Source organism: Vicia villosa, unplaced genomic scaffold, assembly GCF_029867415.1.
Source record: "Vicia villosa cultivar HV-30 ecotype Madison, WI unplaced genomic scaffold, Vvil1.0 ctg.000073F_1_1, whole genome shotgun sequence".
Taxonomy (NCBI): domain Eukaryota; kingdom Viridiplantae; phylum Streptophyta; class Magnoliopsida; order Fabales; family Fabaceae; genus Vicia; species Vicia villosa.
Window position 1 is genome coordinate 1,633,161 of NW_026704997.1, and position 19,098 is coordinate 1,652,258.

Below are 19,098 nucleotides of genomic sequence, written 5' to 3' on the forward strand. Positions count from 1 at the left end.
TCACACAGACCCATTACACAAACAAACTCAGGAACAAGCTAACTTAAACAATTGGGCTTAACAAACAGGCCCAATTCCACATGCTAACAATTCTAGCATTTCGATTATTGCATACTTGAGCATACTTCAACTACAGCATATGAACAGACTTTGACGACATGCTAGGTCCTATCAAATTGTCAAACCTAAGAAGCTACCCTTCGACCATACTAGAGTTTGATCCAATATCTCACAAATCTCCACCTTGGAACAAACTCTATAACATAAAGAGAACAAACTAGCTTTCTTCCTGTAGCTTTATCAAATGCATACAGTAGAAAAACTTGCAACTTGGCAAGGTCTTGGTGATCATATCAGCAATATTGTGATATGTCGAAACCTTCAGCATTTGTACTTCTTCACGCTCGATTACCCCTATAACGAAACGCAATCTCACATTAATGTGCTTGGTTCGCTCATGATAGGTTGAATTTTTTGACAGGTGTATTGCACTTTGACTATACATTTAACAGTGATAACTCGACCTTGAAGTTTCAAATCCTTAGCAAAACCTTCAATCCACAATACTTCTTTCACAACTTTAGTGAGAGCGATATATCCTACTTCAGTGTTTGATAAGGCTACAATCTTTTGAAGTGTCACTTTCGAACTGATTGTTGTGCCAAACATAGGAACACATATCCAGAAATATATTTTCTAGAATTCATACAACCGGCATAATCAGAGTCAACATACCCTTCAATTACTGCTTTAATATCTTCACCACAGGCTCCACCATAAATTAGGACTCTGTTAAGAGACCCATTTATGTACCTTAGAATCCAATTCAATGCTTTCTAGTGAGTCTTTTCAAGATTCGTCATGTACCTGCTTACCAAATTTACTACACATGCTATGTCGGGTCTAGTACATATCATAACATATATCAAAGAACCTACTATCTTAGCATATGATATGATATTCATATAAGCTCTTCCGACCTTAGTATTGTGACATTGGTCTATACTTAGCTTGAATTAAGGGTTTGTCGAAGTCACAACAGGCTTTGAATTCGACATACCAAACTTGTCAAGAATCTTCTGTAGGTATGTCTCTTGAGATAATCATAATTTCGACTACTTTATATCTCTTCGGGTGTCAATTCCAAGAATACTGGATACAGCTCTCAGATTATTTATGTCAAACTCCTTATTGAGTTCAACATTCACCTTCATTACATCCTCAACATTGTTGTTTGCTATGAGAATATCATTCACATAAAGTAACAAAATAACAAATGAACTTGTAGGTCAAAATCTGAAGTAAATACAGTGGTCAAACTGACTTCTAATGAAACTTATGTGTGTCATGTACTTGTCAAATATCCTATTCCACTATCGAGGCGATTGTTTCAGTTCATATAAAGATCTTTCCAGCTTACACACATGATCTTCCTTTCCTCTTTCTTCATTCCCTCCAGGTTGCCTCATTAGAATCATTTAATCTAGATCACCATACGAGAAAGTAGTTTTCACATCCATCTATTCAAGTTTTAGGTTAAACTTCGCTGCCATAACTAACAACATTCTAATGGATCTATGCTTTACAACAGGTGAGAACACATCATTAAAATCGACACCTTCTTTTTGAGCGAACCCCCTTTCTACCAATCTTGTCTTGTATCTTTTTGACATCACTCCTTTGATTCCTTCCTTAACTTTGAAAATCTACTTACAGTTGACTAACCTTGCTCCAGCAGGTTTCTTGATCAGTTCCCAAGTGTGGTAATCATGAAAAGATTTCATCTCATCATCCATGACCTTAAGCTATTCAGTCTTTTTTCGACTCCTCGTAACTTCTTTATAGTCTTTAGGTTCTTCATCTAGAACCTCACTTACAGAGATTAACGCATAGATTATGGAATCTGCATACTCAAGTCTCTAAGATGGTTTGATAACTATTCTCAAACTATCTCTTGCCAACAAGTAGTCAGTTTCTCAACTTCCTCAATTCCCTCATCTTTCATAAAAATAAATTACCAACATGTATACCAAATAATTTAAATTTATTTTATTTTTGATTATAAAATAGCTTTATTCAATTTTATTTATTAATACTTGTGCTATAAGCAAGCCTTTAGTTTTCATTGGACCTAATTGAAATAAAAATAAAAATAAAAAGAGAATAAAGGGAAGGGAGGTTGAAGACGTAAAGGTTTTAGTTATAGAGTGTAACCTGAGTCTTCCTTCTAAGCTCTACGCGTTCGATCCTTTATCTCTCTCAAACAAACAAATGGACATTGATTTCAAAGAGTACCAGTTACGCTGTGAACTTCACGGCCACGAAGACGACGTAAGTTTCCTCTTCACCTTTCAATTTCATTCATAATTCCTTTGATAATTCCCTTAACCCCTTCACAACCACCAGGTTCGCGGAATAACCATCTGCGGCAACGGCGACATAGCCACGTCATCCAGAGACAAAACCGTTAGGTTATGGACTCAGGACAATCGCAAATTCACCTCTTCCAAACTTCTGGTAGGTCACACCAGCTTCGTCGGTCCGTTGACATGGATTCCTCCGAATTCCGATTTGCCTCACGGCGGTGTGGCTTCCGGCGGCATGGATACTCTTGTTTTAGTTTGGGACTTGAATACCGGTGGGAAGTTTCATACACTCAAAGGTCATCAATATCAGGTTACTGGCATTGCGTTTGATGATGGAGATCTTGTTTCGTCTTCCATTGATTGGTAGGGTTTTCAATTCCAGTTTATTTATACTGAATTTGACTGGTTAGGTTTTTCCATTTATTTCATTGGAGTGATTTTATTCTGTTGATACTGATCAATCTATTTATTGCTGTTTTTTCAACTTGATTTTTTAGTCTTAACTTGCTACTTGGTTTTCTTCTTGTGCAGTACTTTGAAACGGTGGAGGAATGGGCAATGTGTTGAGACATGGGAGGCTCACAAGGCAGCGATTCAAGCAGTTATAAAGCTACCCACAGGAGAGCTTGTTACAGGTATAGTTAGTTAATAGTTACTTGTTGATAAATTTTTTGGAAACAAAATTTCATTAATACTTGTTTGTTGGGTTACACCTATGGTCTAGTTGTGTTTGAGATGGGGATTTTGGAAGGCTGGGTCTATATTTTAATATATTTCTAAGATTGAAAAAAAGTTATAAGATTGCCATGATGTAGGGTCATATATACAATTCAATTACACTTCATTCATTTTTAGAAACATTTTATAGCTTGTTTAACTTAGAAAAGAAAACAAGTACTCCCCTCTCTTCCTAAATCCCTCTTCCAAGCATACCCTTAGGCTATATTTGGATATTATAAAATAAACGGAGCGGACTAGAGTGGAATGTAGCGGAATGGAGCAGAGTGGGATGAATATTCCATTCCATTGTTTGGAAATTTTAGGATGGAACAACACAAATTCTACATTCCGTCCAAATCTGAGGGGAAGAAATATGGTGGTAAGTGATGGAATGAAATGAAATCCATACCATTCCGCTGCTCCATTTTGCTACATTCCACTCTGCTTTGCTCCGTTCATTTTATGGTGGCTTTAGGGAGTAAGATTTTAGAGGGTTTATTTAAATTCTTTAAATTCAACTGATGTAGTTATAATACTCTCAAACTTAAAAATATATAAAGCATGAGCATTCAATTGTTATTTTCTACAGAAAAATTCTCTCAAAAAAGTGAAAGATTTCCCTATTTCCCCCCTCCAAACTTGCAAACAGAGTCTTAAGGTCTCTTTTTGAAGGGGATTTAAGAGGATTTTGGAGGGTTAGGTCTATATTTTAAAAAAATTGATAGAATACCATGATATATGATCGGATAACAATTCAATCACACCTCATTCATTTTTAGAAACATTTTATAGCTTGTTTATTTAGAAAAGAAAAGCAAGCCCTCCCCCTCCCCTCTAAAATTCCCCTCCTAAACAGACCCTTATAGTCATGTCTCTAAGAGCATCTCCAATGGAGGTTGCTTAATGCACACTAGGATTTATAAGTTCCGAAACTTAGCATTTTTACCATTGGAGCTGATACGCGTGGCGTTCTCATTGCTTAAATATTTGTGTAAGTTGTTTCATGAAGCAATGCAAAAAGTGTCTTGCTTATCATTAAATAATATTAATCTTGATACTTCGTGGGACCAAGTATAAATTGATTGGACCACATATAGATTGCTTATTGAAATCACCATTGAAGTGAAATTGGTTTAAATTGCTTAGATGTTACTTAAATGCAATGTGGCAATTTGATCCCGCATAAATAACTCAATCAATCGAAATAAGTTCTCCATATTGGAGATGCTCTAAGGAAGTATTTATACTTGGTATTCACAACATCTATTCTTGTAAATGATATTGAAATGGTATTGGACTGAAGTGAGTTTCTTAACTTTTCTTCTATCATTCTAGGTTCAAGTGACACTACTTTAAAGACTTGGAAGGGAAAAACTTGTTTACATACTTTTGAAGGACATACAGGTTTGCTTTCCCATCTTTAGACACCCATTTTACTTTTTGTTTTTCTCATCAATTTGTAATGGTTAACTTATAGGTTTTTTTGGTTTATTTTCCTCACACTTCTTTGATTGGTGAGGAATGGTAGACTTAGTGTTGAAGTTCAATATATTTGTGAATTGATTTTATTTTCCGGTCAGTTATTTGTGAATTGATTTCATTTTCCGGTCAGTTATTTTATTAGGGTGATTTTTTTCTATTTGGTCCATGTCTTCGATTTTACGACAAGGAAGTTCTAGGAGTAGTGTTTCCTTGAGAACATGTTTAAGGCAGTCATATTATATTCTTTTATGCTGCCATGGGCACCATATTTTTGTTATTTTAAGTGTCTAACTCTAAATTAAAACTAATAACACTGCAAATGCTGATAACCTTTGAGGTGTGTACAGATACAGTTCGTGGCTTGGCTGTGATGTCTGATCTAGGAATCCTGTCTGCATCCCATGATGGGTAGGTTCATTCTGCACATGCTACTCTAGATTTAATTAATACTGAATGTCTGGTTCTGCATCAGAAAATATATTTATCCTGCTTGACTTGTTTCCATTACTGCAGTTCTCTCAGATTATGGGCAGTAAGTGGTGAAGTGTTAATGGAGATGGTTGGTCATACTGCAATTGTTTATTCAGTTGATTCACATGCATCAGGACTTATTGTCAGTGGCAGCGAAGACCGTTTTGCAAAAATATGGAAAGGTGACGACCTCTTTCTTGCTTCATGCTGTAGAGATCGCATGTCATTTCATTTGAATATTATCTGCATATATTGCTTTAGTGATACCTACTCAATATTGTTAAGTTTTACGGGTTTTTTTAGTGTCCTTGGGGAGTTCAAGAATTAATCTTGGTCCGTCTTCATGAAGTTTATAGGGGGATGTCTCACCCCATTCTTTATTCCGGCCAACAGTTGTAAGAAACTGCTTGATATTATGATCTCTTTTGTCAGCTCAGCTGAATTTTCACAACTCACAGCTTCAGGATTAAAATTTTTAATTTTCACATCTACTGTTTTTCCGATTTATTTGTATTTTAAATATAAGCTAGTTTGTTTGTTTGTTTGTTTGTTTGTTTACTTTATAAGAAAATGTCACACGTTTTGTTTTGGCGTATCATATGAATATTCCCTTCCATTTTCACTGATCAAATTGCCATGCCATGTGTGTGAAGCACTTAGGGTTTTAATCTGTCCAAAGGCATCTGATTTACACATGGTTGGTTGCCTTAGTTTTTTCTGCCTCATCTTGTGGAACTTGTACCTCAGAATTATGAACTTTTTTTGTCAAACATTTTCCAGATGGAGTTTGTGTTCAGAGCATAGAGCATCCTGGTTGTGTTTGGGATACAAAATTTATGGAAAATGGGGATATTGTGACAGCATGTTCCGATGGAGTTGTACGCATTTGGACCATAAATCAAGATTATTTTGCTGACCAGCTGGAGCTTGATTTATACACTTCACAACTTTCTCAATACAAGTCTAGCAGGTAGGATTTTTGTTGGCTCTCATAATGCACATTCTACTCCCGTCTCATCAGCTTCTCTTCTTATCCGTGCACTAGCAGAATGAAGGACACTAATGTGTCCGTTTGTCCGCTTTTCTGTTGCGTTTAGTTGTATATATTTTTCATTGCACCTAATTATATTTATTTTTGTCATATACCACAATCAAATCAAATAATTTTTGATATTAAGGTCCCTTTATAGTGCAAGATATTGTTCATATTGCAATGGATTGTTCCTATTGCAATGAGACTTAACTGATTTTTTTAATTAACGATTTAAATACTATTATAAAAAGGACAAAATTATATGCTATAGGTATATAGATATTGTGAATTTATTAACCATAGTTTCAATCTGAATAATATGGTTCATTTGTCCTTGGTGAATAACTGATTTCATTTTCTTGGGAACTTTTTACTTCATGTAAAGTAAATCATTACGTTTCCTGTTTTTGTTTTTAACTTTTAATCTATAGATTTCTTCATACATGAATAAATTATGTCTTACTATTACTGATAAACTTAGCTTGATCTGTTAATTTATGCCAGAAAGAGGGTCGGTGGATTAAAATTGGAGGAGTTACCAGGCTTGGATGCACTGAAGATCCCAGGTTTGATTTTAACTGTTATCTTTTCAAGATAAATTTAGCGGTATCTGATCCAGTGACATTTTTGATTTATATTTGTGGCCAATACTAAATGTGGTCAGAGTGTTTTTTCCTTTGTGTATCATGTTGATAATTTCATACATAATACAACAACCCATCTGGTTCTGAACAGGAACTTCTGATGGCCAGACAAAAGTAGTTAGAGAGGGAGATAATGGGGTGGCTTATGCATGGAACATGGCAGAACAGAAATGGGATAAAGTAATTCTCTTACCTGTAAATTCCAAATGGAAAAATTTAACTTATATGGTTTCTGTTCCCTTAACCTTTGTAATTCTGTTCCCTTAGTCAATCTCAAGTTTTGAAGTGCCATATATAAATGATTTTACAGTAGTTTTTTATTAACATTTTATGTTTTCCTTAAGATTGGTGAGGTTGTTGATGGACCAGAAGGATCAAGTCGCCCTCTCTTCGATGGTGCTCAGTATGATTATGGTTAGTTTCCTTATTTTTTTCCTTGATAGTTAATCACTTGGCTTACCTTCTTTACACTCCTTTCTTACAAAATTTATTTCTGGCTATTCAGTGTTTGATGTGGATATTGGAGATGGTATGCCTATCAGGAAGTTGCCATACAACCGATCAGGTACAAATTTTCACCACAGGTTGCAACTTTCATTGAGTTACTAATGTCAGGGTTGACTTTCTTGTGCCACAGCTAGATGTTATTATCTGTTTGTACACTTAAATGCATTGGAAAAATAAATTTATATGGAATTTTGGAAGTCAGTTAAAACATGTTATTGTATATTGAATTATTTCAATAGTTTCTGATAGAGACCCAAATATGAGGGATAAGGAAGGAAAGGATTATTATGTAATAAAAAAGTATTTGTGAGGTTATATATGGTAAAGAGAGTGAGTTAGGTACCTTATATGGATTTATAGGCCCAAACTGTCTGGAGGCCCACTTGGAGGGGAAAGTTAGTTACGAGAGAGAGAGAGAGAGAGAGTGAGTTGTAATATAGGGTGGAGGATAGAATAGTGAGGTATCTTTTGATCATTGTTCAGTTAGAACCTTAGGGTTGGGCAAATGGGGAATTCCTTCTTCATTTGAGGAGCTTTGCTCTGGGATTATAGGGATTCAATCTCTGTAATAGTTTCTTTTAATCATTAATAATACTTTTGTTTTATCTCTTAATTTTGGGTTCCTATCAATGGTCCGACCTGCCGGATTATCGACGGAGAGCCAGTGTTGGAGGGAGACGGAGGAGTCATACGATTTCGTCAATGAAGGGCTGCCAGAATTTGTGGGTGAAGACCCCATGGGGTGGATCGTTACAGCAGAAAGATTCTTTTATGAGCAGGAAATTTATCCCGCCGACAAGGTGCAGTGGGCATTCATGAGAATGGAAGGGGTATCTATGTTGTGGTTCCAGTCATGGTGTTTGGAGAACCTAGATGCAGATTGGGAAACATTTGCCATAGCTTTGGTGAGCAGATTCGGAAAGAGGAACTATGGTGGCGGTGCTATTGAGGAACAACTAACAGAAGAAGGTGAGGTCATCGCACCTGAGAAGAAGAGAAACGGAGTAGATCCAGAGGGAGAGGGTAATGGGTTTGAAGATCAAACTCTCTATTCTGATTTGAAGTGTGCGATAGAGATTTCGGAGAAGCAATCGCATAACCTTCCACTTTCGCCAAAGCCACTGCTGGTCACTTCACCGAGAACTATTTCCCCCGAGCCGGAACCACCAGTCAAGAATTCGTTCCTCCGTTTACCGCTTCCGAGACCGCCAGACACTGGACCACTCACATCAACACGTTCACGGCCGGTCCCACCATCAAAACCGCCAGATGCGTCACCATTGATTGGAGATCCGCAGGCGACTGTCCCTCCTCAACCAGAACCGTCGCGGACCACCTTAGGTGTGGTTGTCGGAGAGCCACATATAGCACATAAGCCGGTTGCAGCTACACCTCCGTCGGACGTTAAGGTTGAGCCTCCAGACTTTGGGCAACCTGTTAAAGGACTTCCACGGCGAGCTATGGTTTTTCCACCGCCACCAAAACCACAGGACACGATGGGGAACAATCGAATCTCAACGGCGTCGTATGATACTAAACAGGGACGTCTCGTTGTTGTTGTTGGGAAGATGCTAGAGAAAATAGGGGCAAAATGGACAATCTCTAATATGGGTGTGATTTTAGACCAAATGGGTCAAGGTCAAATTAATGTTAGTTTATTGGGTAAGGCTTCTAGAAGTTGGAGTGGATTTAATGAGGTGGGCCTGTTGTTAATTTTGGGTATAATGGGTCAGACCCAAATCACTAAAGTGAGTGCAGTATGGGTAAACTATGTGGTGGATTTATTAACTCTGCAACCAATTGGCAAAGCCCAAAATGACTATAGTTTGTTGAGGGAAGTTTTTAACACTTGGGCTAGAATATATGATCTACAAGAAGTAGCCCCAAAAGAGAGAGGTAAAGGGACGCAAAGCTTGATTACTATGTGGGTCAAACAGATTCACCACGTGACTATTAAAGTAAATTGCTCTATTACTACTTTTGGGGGAGTCACGTGTGATGTGCGAAGATTGCAACATAAGCAGCGGCGTCATATTTGTTGCTCGACCAGGTTCCCACCGCCACCGGCAAAGCCGCCAGATACGGGGCCACCAACCCTTCCAAACTCTGGGGAGTCCCAGTTAAATTTTCATCAACAAGAGAGGTATGTGGAAGCTTTTGACTACTTAGTAAAAATGCAATATGATGACTCACCTGTGTTACTAAATGAAAATGTGACACATGGATGTGTTGTGAAGATTTGTGTTGATGTTTTTAAATGCTTTAAGAGTATGAGGTTGCTGGTGCCACTGTGTTTAAGATATTTTGTTGATAGAAATGATATGTGTGCAACTGCTTTGGTTGGGCCGTTTATGCACATCGAGCATGTTTCTTGGACACACTGTTTCTTTGCTCAAATTTTTGCAAAACTAGATGATCTTGCATTTTGGAAGGCACTGATGGAGACCGAGTCTGCTTTTGGAATGATTTTTTGGCATTCATTAATTGTGATTAAGCATTGGGACCCAGGGGAATCCATTCCTATTGAGGTTAGTGTTCATGAATGTTGTGGGATTCATTTCCCCACATTATACAGTCAGCTGAATTTGGTTTTTGATAGAGGAAAGACTTGGATAATTCGAATTGATGCTAGATACCACAAGTTGGACACTACAACAGGACCATCACAAGTAAGCAAGCAAATGTTAATTCTTGAGCTAATAATCCACATCTGTACCTTTCAACAAAAGAACTGCAATTGGAGTATAGAAAATGATATTTGGTCTTCAAGCATGTTGGTGCAGCTGCTGCTCAGTTTCAGCATCCGAGACATGTCAGCTCCTATTTGGTTCCAAATCAAATTTATGTTTCTTATTTACAGGGGGAGTTTTCCTACCGTGGTTGTGATTGATGACATGTTAAATCCTCTACATTGGGAAGAAAATGACTACAAATGTAAAATTGTTTATCTGGCTTGGTTGTTTGGAAGTAGCTTCTCTAGCTTCAAGCAATGGGATCCTGGGGACAAGGATTTAATTCTTAACTACTATTGCACCAAGAGGGTTCTTATGCAAATTGTTGCAAGGGCTGTTTTACTTGTGATCACATTTCTTGGGATGGAAAAGGGCTATGCTACCTCTAACGCTATGATGTTTGCAACTACAACATTAAATTCATCAACAATGGGAAGACTATGGGACACAGAGAAATTCAATGCTTTTAGGACTAGAGTTGATTATCAATACTGCTTGAGAAATCCTCTTTCAATCTATGATTTGCTTAATTTTGTATATGACAGAGGGAAGATTTGGCTCAAAAGCATTTGGGTGCTGCTTATGTTGGTATATGATAGAGGGAAGTTTTGGTCCTCAAGCATTTGGATCCAATTGATGTATGGCCTCAGCGTCTTCAATGGCTTGATTCCTATGTGTTCCTCAAGAGAACTGAAGGGTCTCCTAGCAGCAAGAAGAGTAATTGACACTCCCAACCTTGAGGACAAGGTTGTTTTGAAGGGGGGAGTATTGATAGAGACCCAAATATGAGGGATAAGGAAGGAAAGGATTATTATGTAATAAAAAAGTATTTGTGAGGTTATATATGGTAAAGAGAGTGAGTTAGGTACCTTATATGGATTTATAGGCCCAAACTGTCTGGAGGCCCACTTGGAGGGGAAAGTTAGTTACGAGAGAGAGAGAGAGAGAGTGAGTTGTAATATAGGGTGGAGGATAGAATAGTGAGGTATCTTTTGATCATTGTTCAGTTAGAACCTTAGGGTTGGGCAAATGGGGAATTCCTTCTTCATTTGAGGAGCTTTGCTCTGGGATTATAGGGATTCAATCTCTGTAATAGTTTCTTTTAATCATTAATAATACTTTTGTTTTATCTCTTAATTTTGGGTTCCTATCAGTTTCTCACACTAATACTAAACAAATTCGTTATAAGAACTTAGAACAGTGGATGAATTTATTCTTATAGTTATTATAGAATTTATAGTAGATATTAATGATCCTGAAAATGAACTACCGGGTCTTGTCAATCAACAACTGGTATGTTAGGCTGTTTTAGTTTCCAGGAGGCAAATTGCACGTGTATGGATGCTTGCTGGCTAAATGTACTGAAAATAAGAGAATTTTGCTCTATCTGTGAATAAATCACAGCGTAGACTGTTGACTATTCATATTTTTGTTTATTTTGCATTTCACTTTTGCTTATTCCTTGAAGTCTTAAATCACAGTACTATAGATAGTAGCAAGAAATTTGTTAGGAAAATGTGTCAAGCAATTCAAATATTATTTTCCTTTATTCTTTTGCGATGCGAAGGTAATGTAATACCTTTTCTTATGAGTGTTTCAATTTTTAAGGCTTAGGAATGATGCATTAGGTTTGAAATACTTTGTACTTGATGCACAAAGCCATTTACTCTGATCAGTTACTTTCTCGTCCAATTTCTGCTGTAGGTTTTCTTCTGACTTGCAATTGTTAATCTTGTTTTTATTTATATGCTGAGAATCAAACCTTGCCCTTGTCTGCGCAACCTTTTGATTTTTGCTTTCATGGCTTCGTAGTTTGTATGCTCTAAATGATTTGAGCATGTGAATGATAAGAATCTGCTAAATGCTAACTATTAAAGAAAATTGTAAAAATGTCTCCAGATAATGCATATGATGTTGCTGATAAATGGCTACTCAAGGAGGGTCTTCCTCTTTCCTTTCGTGAACAAGTCGTACAGTTCATACTTCAAAATAGTGGACAAAAGGATATTACTTTTGATGCTTCATTTCGTGATCCATACACCGGCTGTAAGTATAGTGTTATAATAATAAATTGATGGCGATCAATGAGGTTCATTATCCTTGTAATACTCCTTTTTTCTACTTGATTGTTTTTGTCGTTTTTTTTTTCCTTTTCAGCCAATGCTTACGTACCAGGTCAACATTCACGCACATCTGGTAATAAAAATTCGCCTTATTTTGTCATTCTTGAATTCATCACATTCATGTTGTAATATGTCTTGTGCAACTCAGTCCCAATTAACCTTGTTTATTTTTTAATATCAGATATCTCTGCGAAACCTACATTCAAGCATATTCCTAAGGTGTGCTTTCATACACTTTGCTATGGAAGTTGCTGAGATATTTGTCTTGAAGGAATACAATCATACATTTTAACATATAAGTTTTAAGGCCCAAAAATGTGGATGATCTCATATGCCTTTTTACTGTAGTTATATGTTTTTCTATTTTGATTAAAGTAAAGGCATGCATTGTTATTTATTGGGACAATCCATTAGTCTAACCCAGGTCATGTCACAATGTCTCAGTCCTAACATGCTATATTTTGTTTGTCATGACGATTGCATAAATTTATAATCTGAGCATCTGATTAGTATGTTTTTTTTTTTAAAAGAAAGGAGTTTGTACATTTTGTACTTTGGTATCATTGTGGTTTATTTTTTCTTGCCTATTAGAGGGGTAAGTTCAAGGCCAATATGGCTCTAGGTGGAGCTTAATAGCAATAAATTGTTTATGATAGATCTTACTTGGTAAAACCTTTGCTGTAAATTTGTTCTCTTAAGAAAAATTGCTTGATGAGACCCTGTATCAACGTTGCATTTTCTTGTAGTCTGAAGTTAATTTTACTACTACCGTTGTTATTTTGATAAGATGTTCACATATGTCAATATATCATCTTTATAGAGCGTTGCTCTGTACAAGTATTTGATTCAACTTGTGGAACTGATTAGTGTTTGAAATAGTGTGATTATTTTTTCCGGAGAAAATCCAATGTTCAAACCTCCTTATTACAGAGCTATATAGTTATTCCTTCTTCACAGTAATAGTTTAATTTGATAGCTCACGCCCAGTTTTTTTCCCATTGTCAGAAAGGGATGCTTGTTTTTGATACTGCTCAGTTTGATGGGATCCTTAAAAAGGTTGTCGAGTTCAATAATGCCTTATTATCCGACCAGGTAGGCTACATGATCGAAGATATTTGTTCTTTTTCCTCCTTGTTATTACTGTGTAATACATACTGTTAAAACACACCTTTTGGTAGAAGAAACTTAAATTTATGATGTTGAACTCACCTACAATGTCAAAGATTGGGGAACTTTTCTAAATTCCAAATCCAATGTACATGTTGATCATCCTAACTTCACATACTGCAAACAAGCCTTTTGGCGCGGGGATCTACATCTAATGATGTTCTTTGATATAAAAATATAAACCCTAGTCAAGTGAACTGTGCGTTTGATATTATTAGTGCCAGGATTTGCTGTGTTTACGCACAATAAAGTTGCATGTTTTAGAAAGCATGCCTGTGTACCTCATCATTAATTTTCTTAATTGTTATGATGATGACATGTGAATTCAATAGTGAATTTTCTGAGCATCTGGTTGTACTGTCAATTTCATATAGGAAAAGCAGAAGTTGTCTTTGGCTGAGTTGGATGTTTCCAGACTGGATGCCATTGTTAAAACACTGAAAGATACTTCACATTACCATGCTAGTAAATTTGCAGATTCTGAAATAGCCTTGCTACTGAAAATGCTATCTTCATGGCCAATCACAATGATATTTCCTGGTTAGTCAAAGTTTCTGAATTTTGTTTCTTGTGTTGTGCTGTTATCTCTGTAAAATCATTGGATCAAATTTGTTTTTTAGTATGCTTGTTTCTTAATCAGTACACTTCTCTGGTTTTTAGGAAAATCATTTTCTTACTTCATGTTGTGCTTTCTATATGCAGTCATTGATATCGTAAGGATGTTAGTTCTTCACCCAGAAGGGGCTGTTGCACTTCACAAGCATCTTGAATCTGAAAAAGGTATCAGCATTTCCATAATTTTGTTGTGACATTATATTATTGCAATAATACGTTTAACTCCATTTTTACAATGTCAGACACTCCTTTAACTTTGGACCTTATCTTTCTTCTCGTGCTTTCTTTGATATCATCATCATCGACAAAGTCTTATGGGATGAAGTGTTGAGCTTAAAAAACCAACACGAGAATAAAATCAATGTAGCAAAGATGAGAATGTTGTGCTAGAGGTGTGGCAATACTAGAAAAGATATGGTTGGGAATGATAGTATTATTATAGAAAGATGATTGAATCTCGACTTAGGTTATTTGGACATGTGTGGAGGAGACCTATATATTTTGCAGTAAGGAGAGAAAATTGAATGAAGAGTAGGCCAATCGCTAGAGGCAGTGGAAGGCCAAGAAAAGGCATTGGAGAGATTATTAAGAAAGTTTAAAAGTCAATGGTTTGGCTAGAGATATGATTCATGATAGAACATTATAGTGTCGTTTGATCCATGTAGCCAACCTGACTTAGTGGGATAAGGCTTAGCTGCTTTATTGTTGTTGTATCTTTCTTTCTTCTTGTGCTTTACTGATGGGGTGAAATGTTTCATTGATTTTCTCCCTTTACATGCAGACATTTTTATGGAAGTGATTAAGAAGGTCACCATAAACCCAACAATTCCGGCAAATCTGTTGACCAGTGTTCGTGCTGTCACTAATCTCTTTAAGAATTCTTGCTACTACAACTGGTTGCTGAAACATCGCAGTGAGGTTAGTAGCTCATTATTTTTTTTATTTTTTTTTCACTTGGTTTATTTAAAGGAGTTGATAAGAATTGTTTGGAGAACCAACGTTATGTAGAAATTTTCTTGTGTAACACTTCTGTTTTTAAATTGAACTGATATCTTCTCTGATTAATATAGGCTCTGTTTGGTAAAAATAGCGGTTGATTGATAAGCTAGCTGATAGCTGATAGCTTATGGCTGATGGCTGATAGCTTATAGCTTATAGCGGATGACTGATGACTTATAGCTGATAAGCTGATTGAAGTGTTTGGTAAAATTAGCGGTTCAACTAGCTGATTAATTAAAATGACATAAAGGACATTTAATATATAATTATTTTATTTTAAATTAAAATAAATTATAGAGGGTAAAAGTGGGTTTTAGTTAAAATAATAAGGGTAAAAATGGAAGAAAAAATGATAAGCTATAAGCTATAAGCTAAAACGCTATTTGAAATAGCGTCTGAAAAATAAGCTATAAGCTAGTAAAATAAGCTATAAGCTCGTAATGAAAAGACCGTTACCAAACAAGTCTTTTATTGTTATATGAGCTTATAAGCTATAAGACATAAGCTCAAAAAGTGGCATGCCAAACAGAGCCATAGAGCTTTTCATGGCTCTGGTTTCAAGTATTACTAGTGTGTTTGTGTGTGTGTGTGTGTGTGTGTTTCATGTCTACATTGGCTTTTAAAAATGCAGTTTAATTAGATTAATTCAACTCTCCTATACATTTTACGCCCCTTTTCTTATTAAAAAACATTTTTGAGAAATTATATGAATTGAATTTGTCCATCTCTTTTTGGTTAATTCTGGTGGTGGAGTTTGGTCATTTACTTGTGCTGTGTCTGAGTTGCAGATTCTTGATGCTTTCTCAAGCTGTAGTTCAACTACAAACAAAAATTTGCAGTTGTCCTACTCTACATTGATACTCAAGTAAGTCAGTTTTTTATACAAACACTGAAGTCTTTTATTGACTGTAGGTTGCAGCAAACTTGTTTTGTAAAATAACAGTACTTATTATTGGAATTTCACAAGTGTCTCTTGTATTTATATTTACTTATTATAATTTGTTTGTTCAGAGTTTCAAAGTTCTTGTTATTCTTTACGTGTTTGTTATAAATAAAAGATACGGTCTCCTTAAAGTGCTCCAGGGCTTTCTGATTTTTTTAAATCCCAAAAAAGGTTAAGAGCTGGTTCGGACAAACTTCTCCGCCAGCACTTACGAGAACAGGAATATTATAATATATAGTTTGCAATGACTATGGGTTTTTAAATATTAACTAAAATTTATATATTGAAGTTAACTTCTACTTCTCTATTTTTTCAGTTTTTTCATTGAGCTTTTCCCTATATACCTATAAGCCTAAAAAACTTTCACAATTGAAGAACCCTGAACTTATTTTAACTGAGAAGTTCTAATAAGCTAGAATCTAATCCAAACAGGGCCTAAATAAATTGTTTTCTTGAACAAAAAATTGGTAGTTGGGCAAATCTCGGAGCATTTGGATTTTTTCTTTGCTCACTGTGCCACCCTAACTAACCTTACCAACCTGCTGCATTTAGTATAGATACTGAAGAGCTGGTGGTGGCTTTAAGATATTTTAATATATAGATATCAGTTATTAGTTCATAATTTTTGTCATTAGTGATTTTATTTCAGAAATGCAATACTACTCGTCCACAATGTAAGCATGCAATAACTTCTACTTTTTAATATGATCCCCAGTTATGCAGTACTATTGATTGAATCTAAGGATCAAGAAGGTCAATCTCAAGTTCTATCAGCAGCACTGGAGGTATGTCTTATGCTATTTTTACCTGGGTATAACCACCACATCACCAAACCTTATCACACTTGGTAAACTGACTCCATCAAGTGTAGTAGGTCGTATCAAAAACCAAAGTTTCAGTTAATAATTTTGGACAAAGTGGTTACTCATTAAGTTTTATTTTTGGTATCAGCACAGAGTGTGTTATTCCAATAGTGCTTCTCTTGAGATAAAATAAAAACCTAATGGTGTGTTTTGCATACAGATAAAACTGAAGATAGCAGAATGCTCTATTTTTGTTTTCTTGCAACACTTTCTATACTTTTTGTCCTGTTATGTGAAATTATATGCACCAAATGTTGAACAGAACCCATATGTTTGATTATTTCTCATTATTTGTGTATCAAACTGATACATGCCTAAGCAATTAGAGAGCCCTCCCTTAAAAGTTAGTAAACAAGGGGAAAGAGTAAAGTCATTTAAGTATACAATAAGCATTATAATTATAATATCCAAATCTCGTTCATATCATTATCCATCTATGAAGCTAATATCCTGATAATATTCTAATATAAAATATCAAATCATAATAGTCGTCAATTTGAATATTTGTACATTATTTAAAAATCAAATTTGCGATGATATATTATTGATTAATACTGATATGTGTTTTGTTTTGTTCAGATTGTCGAGGATGAAAATGTAGGACCTGATTCCAAATTCCGTGCTTTGGTCGCAGTTGGATCACTGGTATGTTAAGTTTCTGTGTCTCATCTGTTTTTTGGGTACATTATTTTTATTACAGTTTGCCTGTATCAGTATGCAAGTCAAGCTGTTCTGCATGTTATGTAATGTAACTACTCAATTTTTGCTCGTTTGTTACAATCTGCTTTTGCAAAACCTGATTATTCAAATCATTTCTTACTTATTGTCTACACCTGCTGACCTATTTGCAAAAATTGTTATGTCGATTAGAGTTTTATAGCCTAGTCTGTGGAACACCCTTGCTTTGTTATACATGATTTGCATAAGGAAAGACACCCCCCTGGAAACTAGAAGTTACAAGAATGAATAAGCATTTAGTTAATTCAAAAAGAATGAAAAACAATTAAATCAAATTGCATACTATTTTTGGGTTGAATATTTACATGCAAAATGCATCAATATAGAAGCATTGAAGGTTAATCATTCACCAAAAGGCGACATTAGACACAGATTTCATGTTAATAAATTCATGTGCTTGTGAAATGCTTTACTAAACCTTTCATTTGTCAAATCCTCTTAAATCAGATGCTAGAGGGTCTTGTCAAAAAAATAGCACTGGACTTTGATGTTTTGAGCATTGCAAAAGCAGCCAAGGGTTCTAAGGACTCCAAGATCGCTGAAGTTGGATCTGACATCGAGCTAGTATCAAAGCAGAGCTAAATCCAATCACTTTTGGCTGATTAATCTCTTCCTTATAATTCTGAAAATTTTTGAGAAGAAAAAAGGAATATTCATGCTCATGTTTCTGAGAACTGACAGCTGACCCTAATCTGACTCGTGCAAACAGGGTCCCCCTTCCATATTATTCAGTGCATTTTGTATCTTTGTGGAGAAAGGTGAAAGCATCAAATGCAGAGTTATTTAGAATTGGAAATTTATGCATTGTACAGCATTATGATCTTAGACTCTTGTGCCAAATTCTCTCTCAGTTTTCTTTCTAATCGGTAAATTCAATTTTATACGGATAGTCGTTCAAAATCAATCTTGTGATTGAATAATCAATATTAACTGTTATTTTATATAGAATATATAAAAAGCTTTTATTTGGAAAAAAAATAGTATTCAATTCTAAGTTAGGTCCACTATATAGACCGAACTATGATATAAGTCTATGATATAGTGATTTGCCTACTCTATATGGAATCTATTCTCTTTACTATTGGATTTAAATGTCTTCATTGTATATATTCAAATCACTTATAGCGATTTTTCAGTATTTTTCTTACGATATGTGCTATCCAAATTATTTCGATTTCGAATCCTACTTTGTTAAATCTATCAACATATCAATCATGAATGGTATATTTAGTTATTCCAATCCTTTAAAATGAAGTTCCCAAAGAATAAATCAAAAACAAAACTTCAAAATAAACTATGAGTTGTATTACAAATAGTTCATTATTTACGTTGAAAATGCTTAATAAAAAAAAATCATTGGTAGTATGTTTAACGTAGGTTCAAATATGGATAAATTTGACTCTGTTTGAAGTGCTGTCGAATACTTTTTCTTGAAATAACTATTTTAATCATTATGATTTTTTTTCCTCATTAATCAGGTTTAATGAGTAACACTACGGTGGGAAAAATCATGACTGAAAATCAGTTTTTGGTCTAATTTCTTTGTAATTTTAGTTTATAAATTTCATTATGAATTCTGTTATTAACACGACGAGTGTAACCAAGTACATAGCTAAGGCTTATAGCTATGGACTATGGTGCATCGTCTAGTCCTAAATTGCATTTCTTCTATAAAAAAAATAGATTTGTAATTTT

The 19,098-nt window shown here is 35.3% G+C and overlaps 1 protein-coding gene across 1 annotated transcript; it reads left to right on the top strand.

The window, feature by feature from the left end:
- Nucleotides 1-2,173: 2,173 nt before the first annotated feature.
- LOC131623541 (uncharacterized) lies at nucleotides 2,174-18,553 on the top strand. Its single transcript, XM_058894551.1, has 22 exons — nucleotides 2,174-2,331; nucleotides 2,407-2,729; nucleotides 2,898-3,001; nucleotides 4,422-4,490; nucleotides 4,916-4,976; nucleotides 5,082-5,221; nucleotides 5,820-6,009; nucleotides 6,577-6,638; nucleotides 6,808-6,896; nucleotides 7,061-7,130; nucleotides 7,222-7,281; nucleotides 11,855-12,001; nucleotides 12,113-12,151; nucleotides 12,260-12,297; nucleotides 13,084-13,170; nucleotides 13,620-13,785; nucleotides 13,948-14,025; nucleotides 14,642-14,778; nucleotides 15,648-15,724; nucleotides 16,518-16,587; nucleotides 17,245-17,310; nucleotides 17,851-18,553. The coding sequence occupies exons 1-22, from the start codon at nucleotides 2,272-2,274 to the stop codon at nucleotides 17,983-17,985; spliced, it is 2,268 nt and encodes a 755-aa protein (XP_058750534.1). The 5' UTR covers nucleotides 2,174-2,271; the 3' UTR covers nucleotides 17,986-18,553.
- The last annotated feature ends 545 nt before the right edge of the window (nucleotides 18,554-19,098 follow it).

Excerpts from the sequence above, each read along its gene's own strand:
- LOC131623541 (XM_058894551.1), top strand. The coding sequence starts at position 2,272 with ATGGACATTGATTTCAAAGAGTACCAGTTACGCTGTGAACTTCACGGC. Across the intron at positions 14,779-15,647 it reads TGCTGAAACATCGCAGTGAG|ATTCTTGATGCTTTCTCAAG; the intron begins GTTAGTAGCTCA and ends TCTGAGTTGCAG. Across the intron at positions 17,311-17,850 it reads TGGTCGCAGTTGGATCACTG|ATGCTAGAGGGTCTTGTCAA; the intron begins GTATGTTAAGTT and ends CTCTTAAATCAG.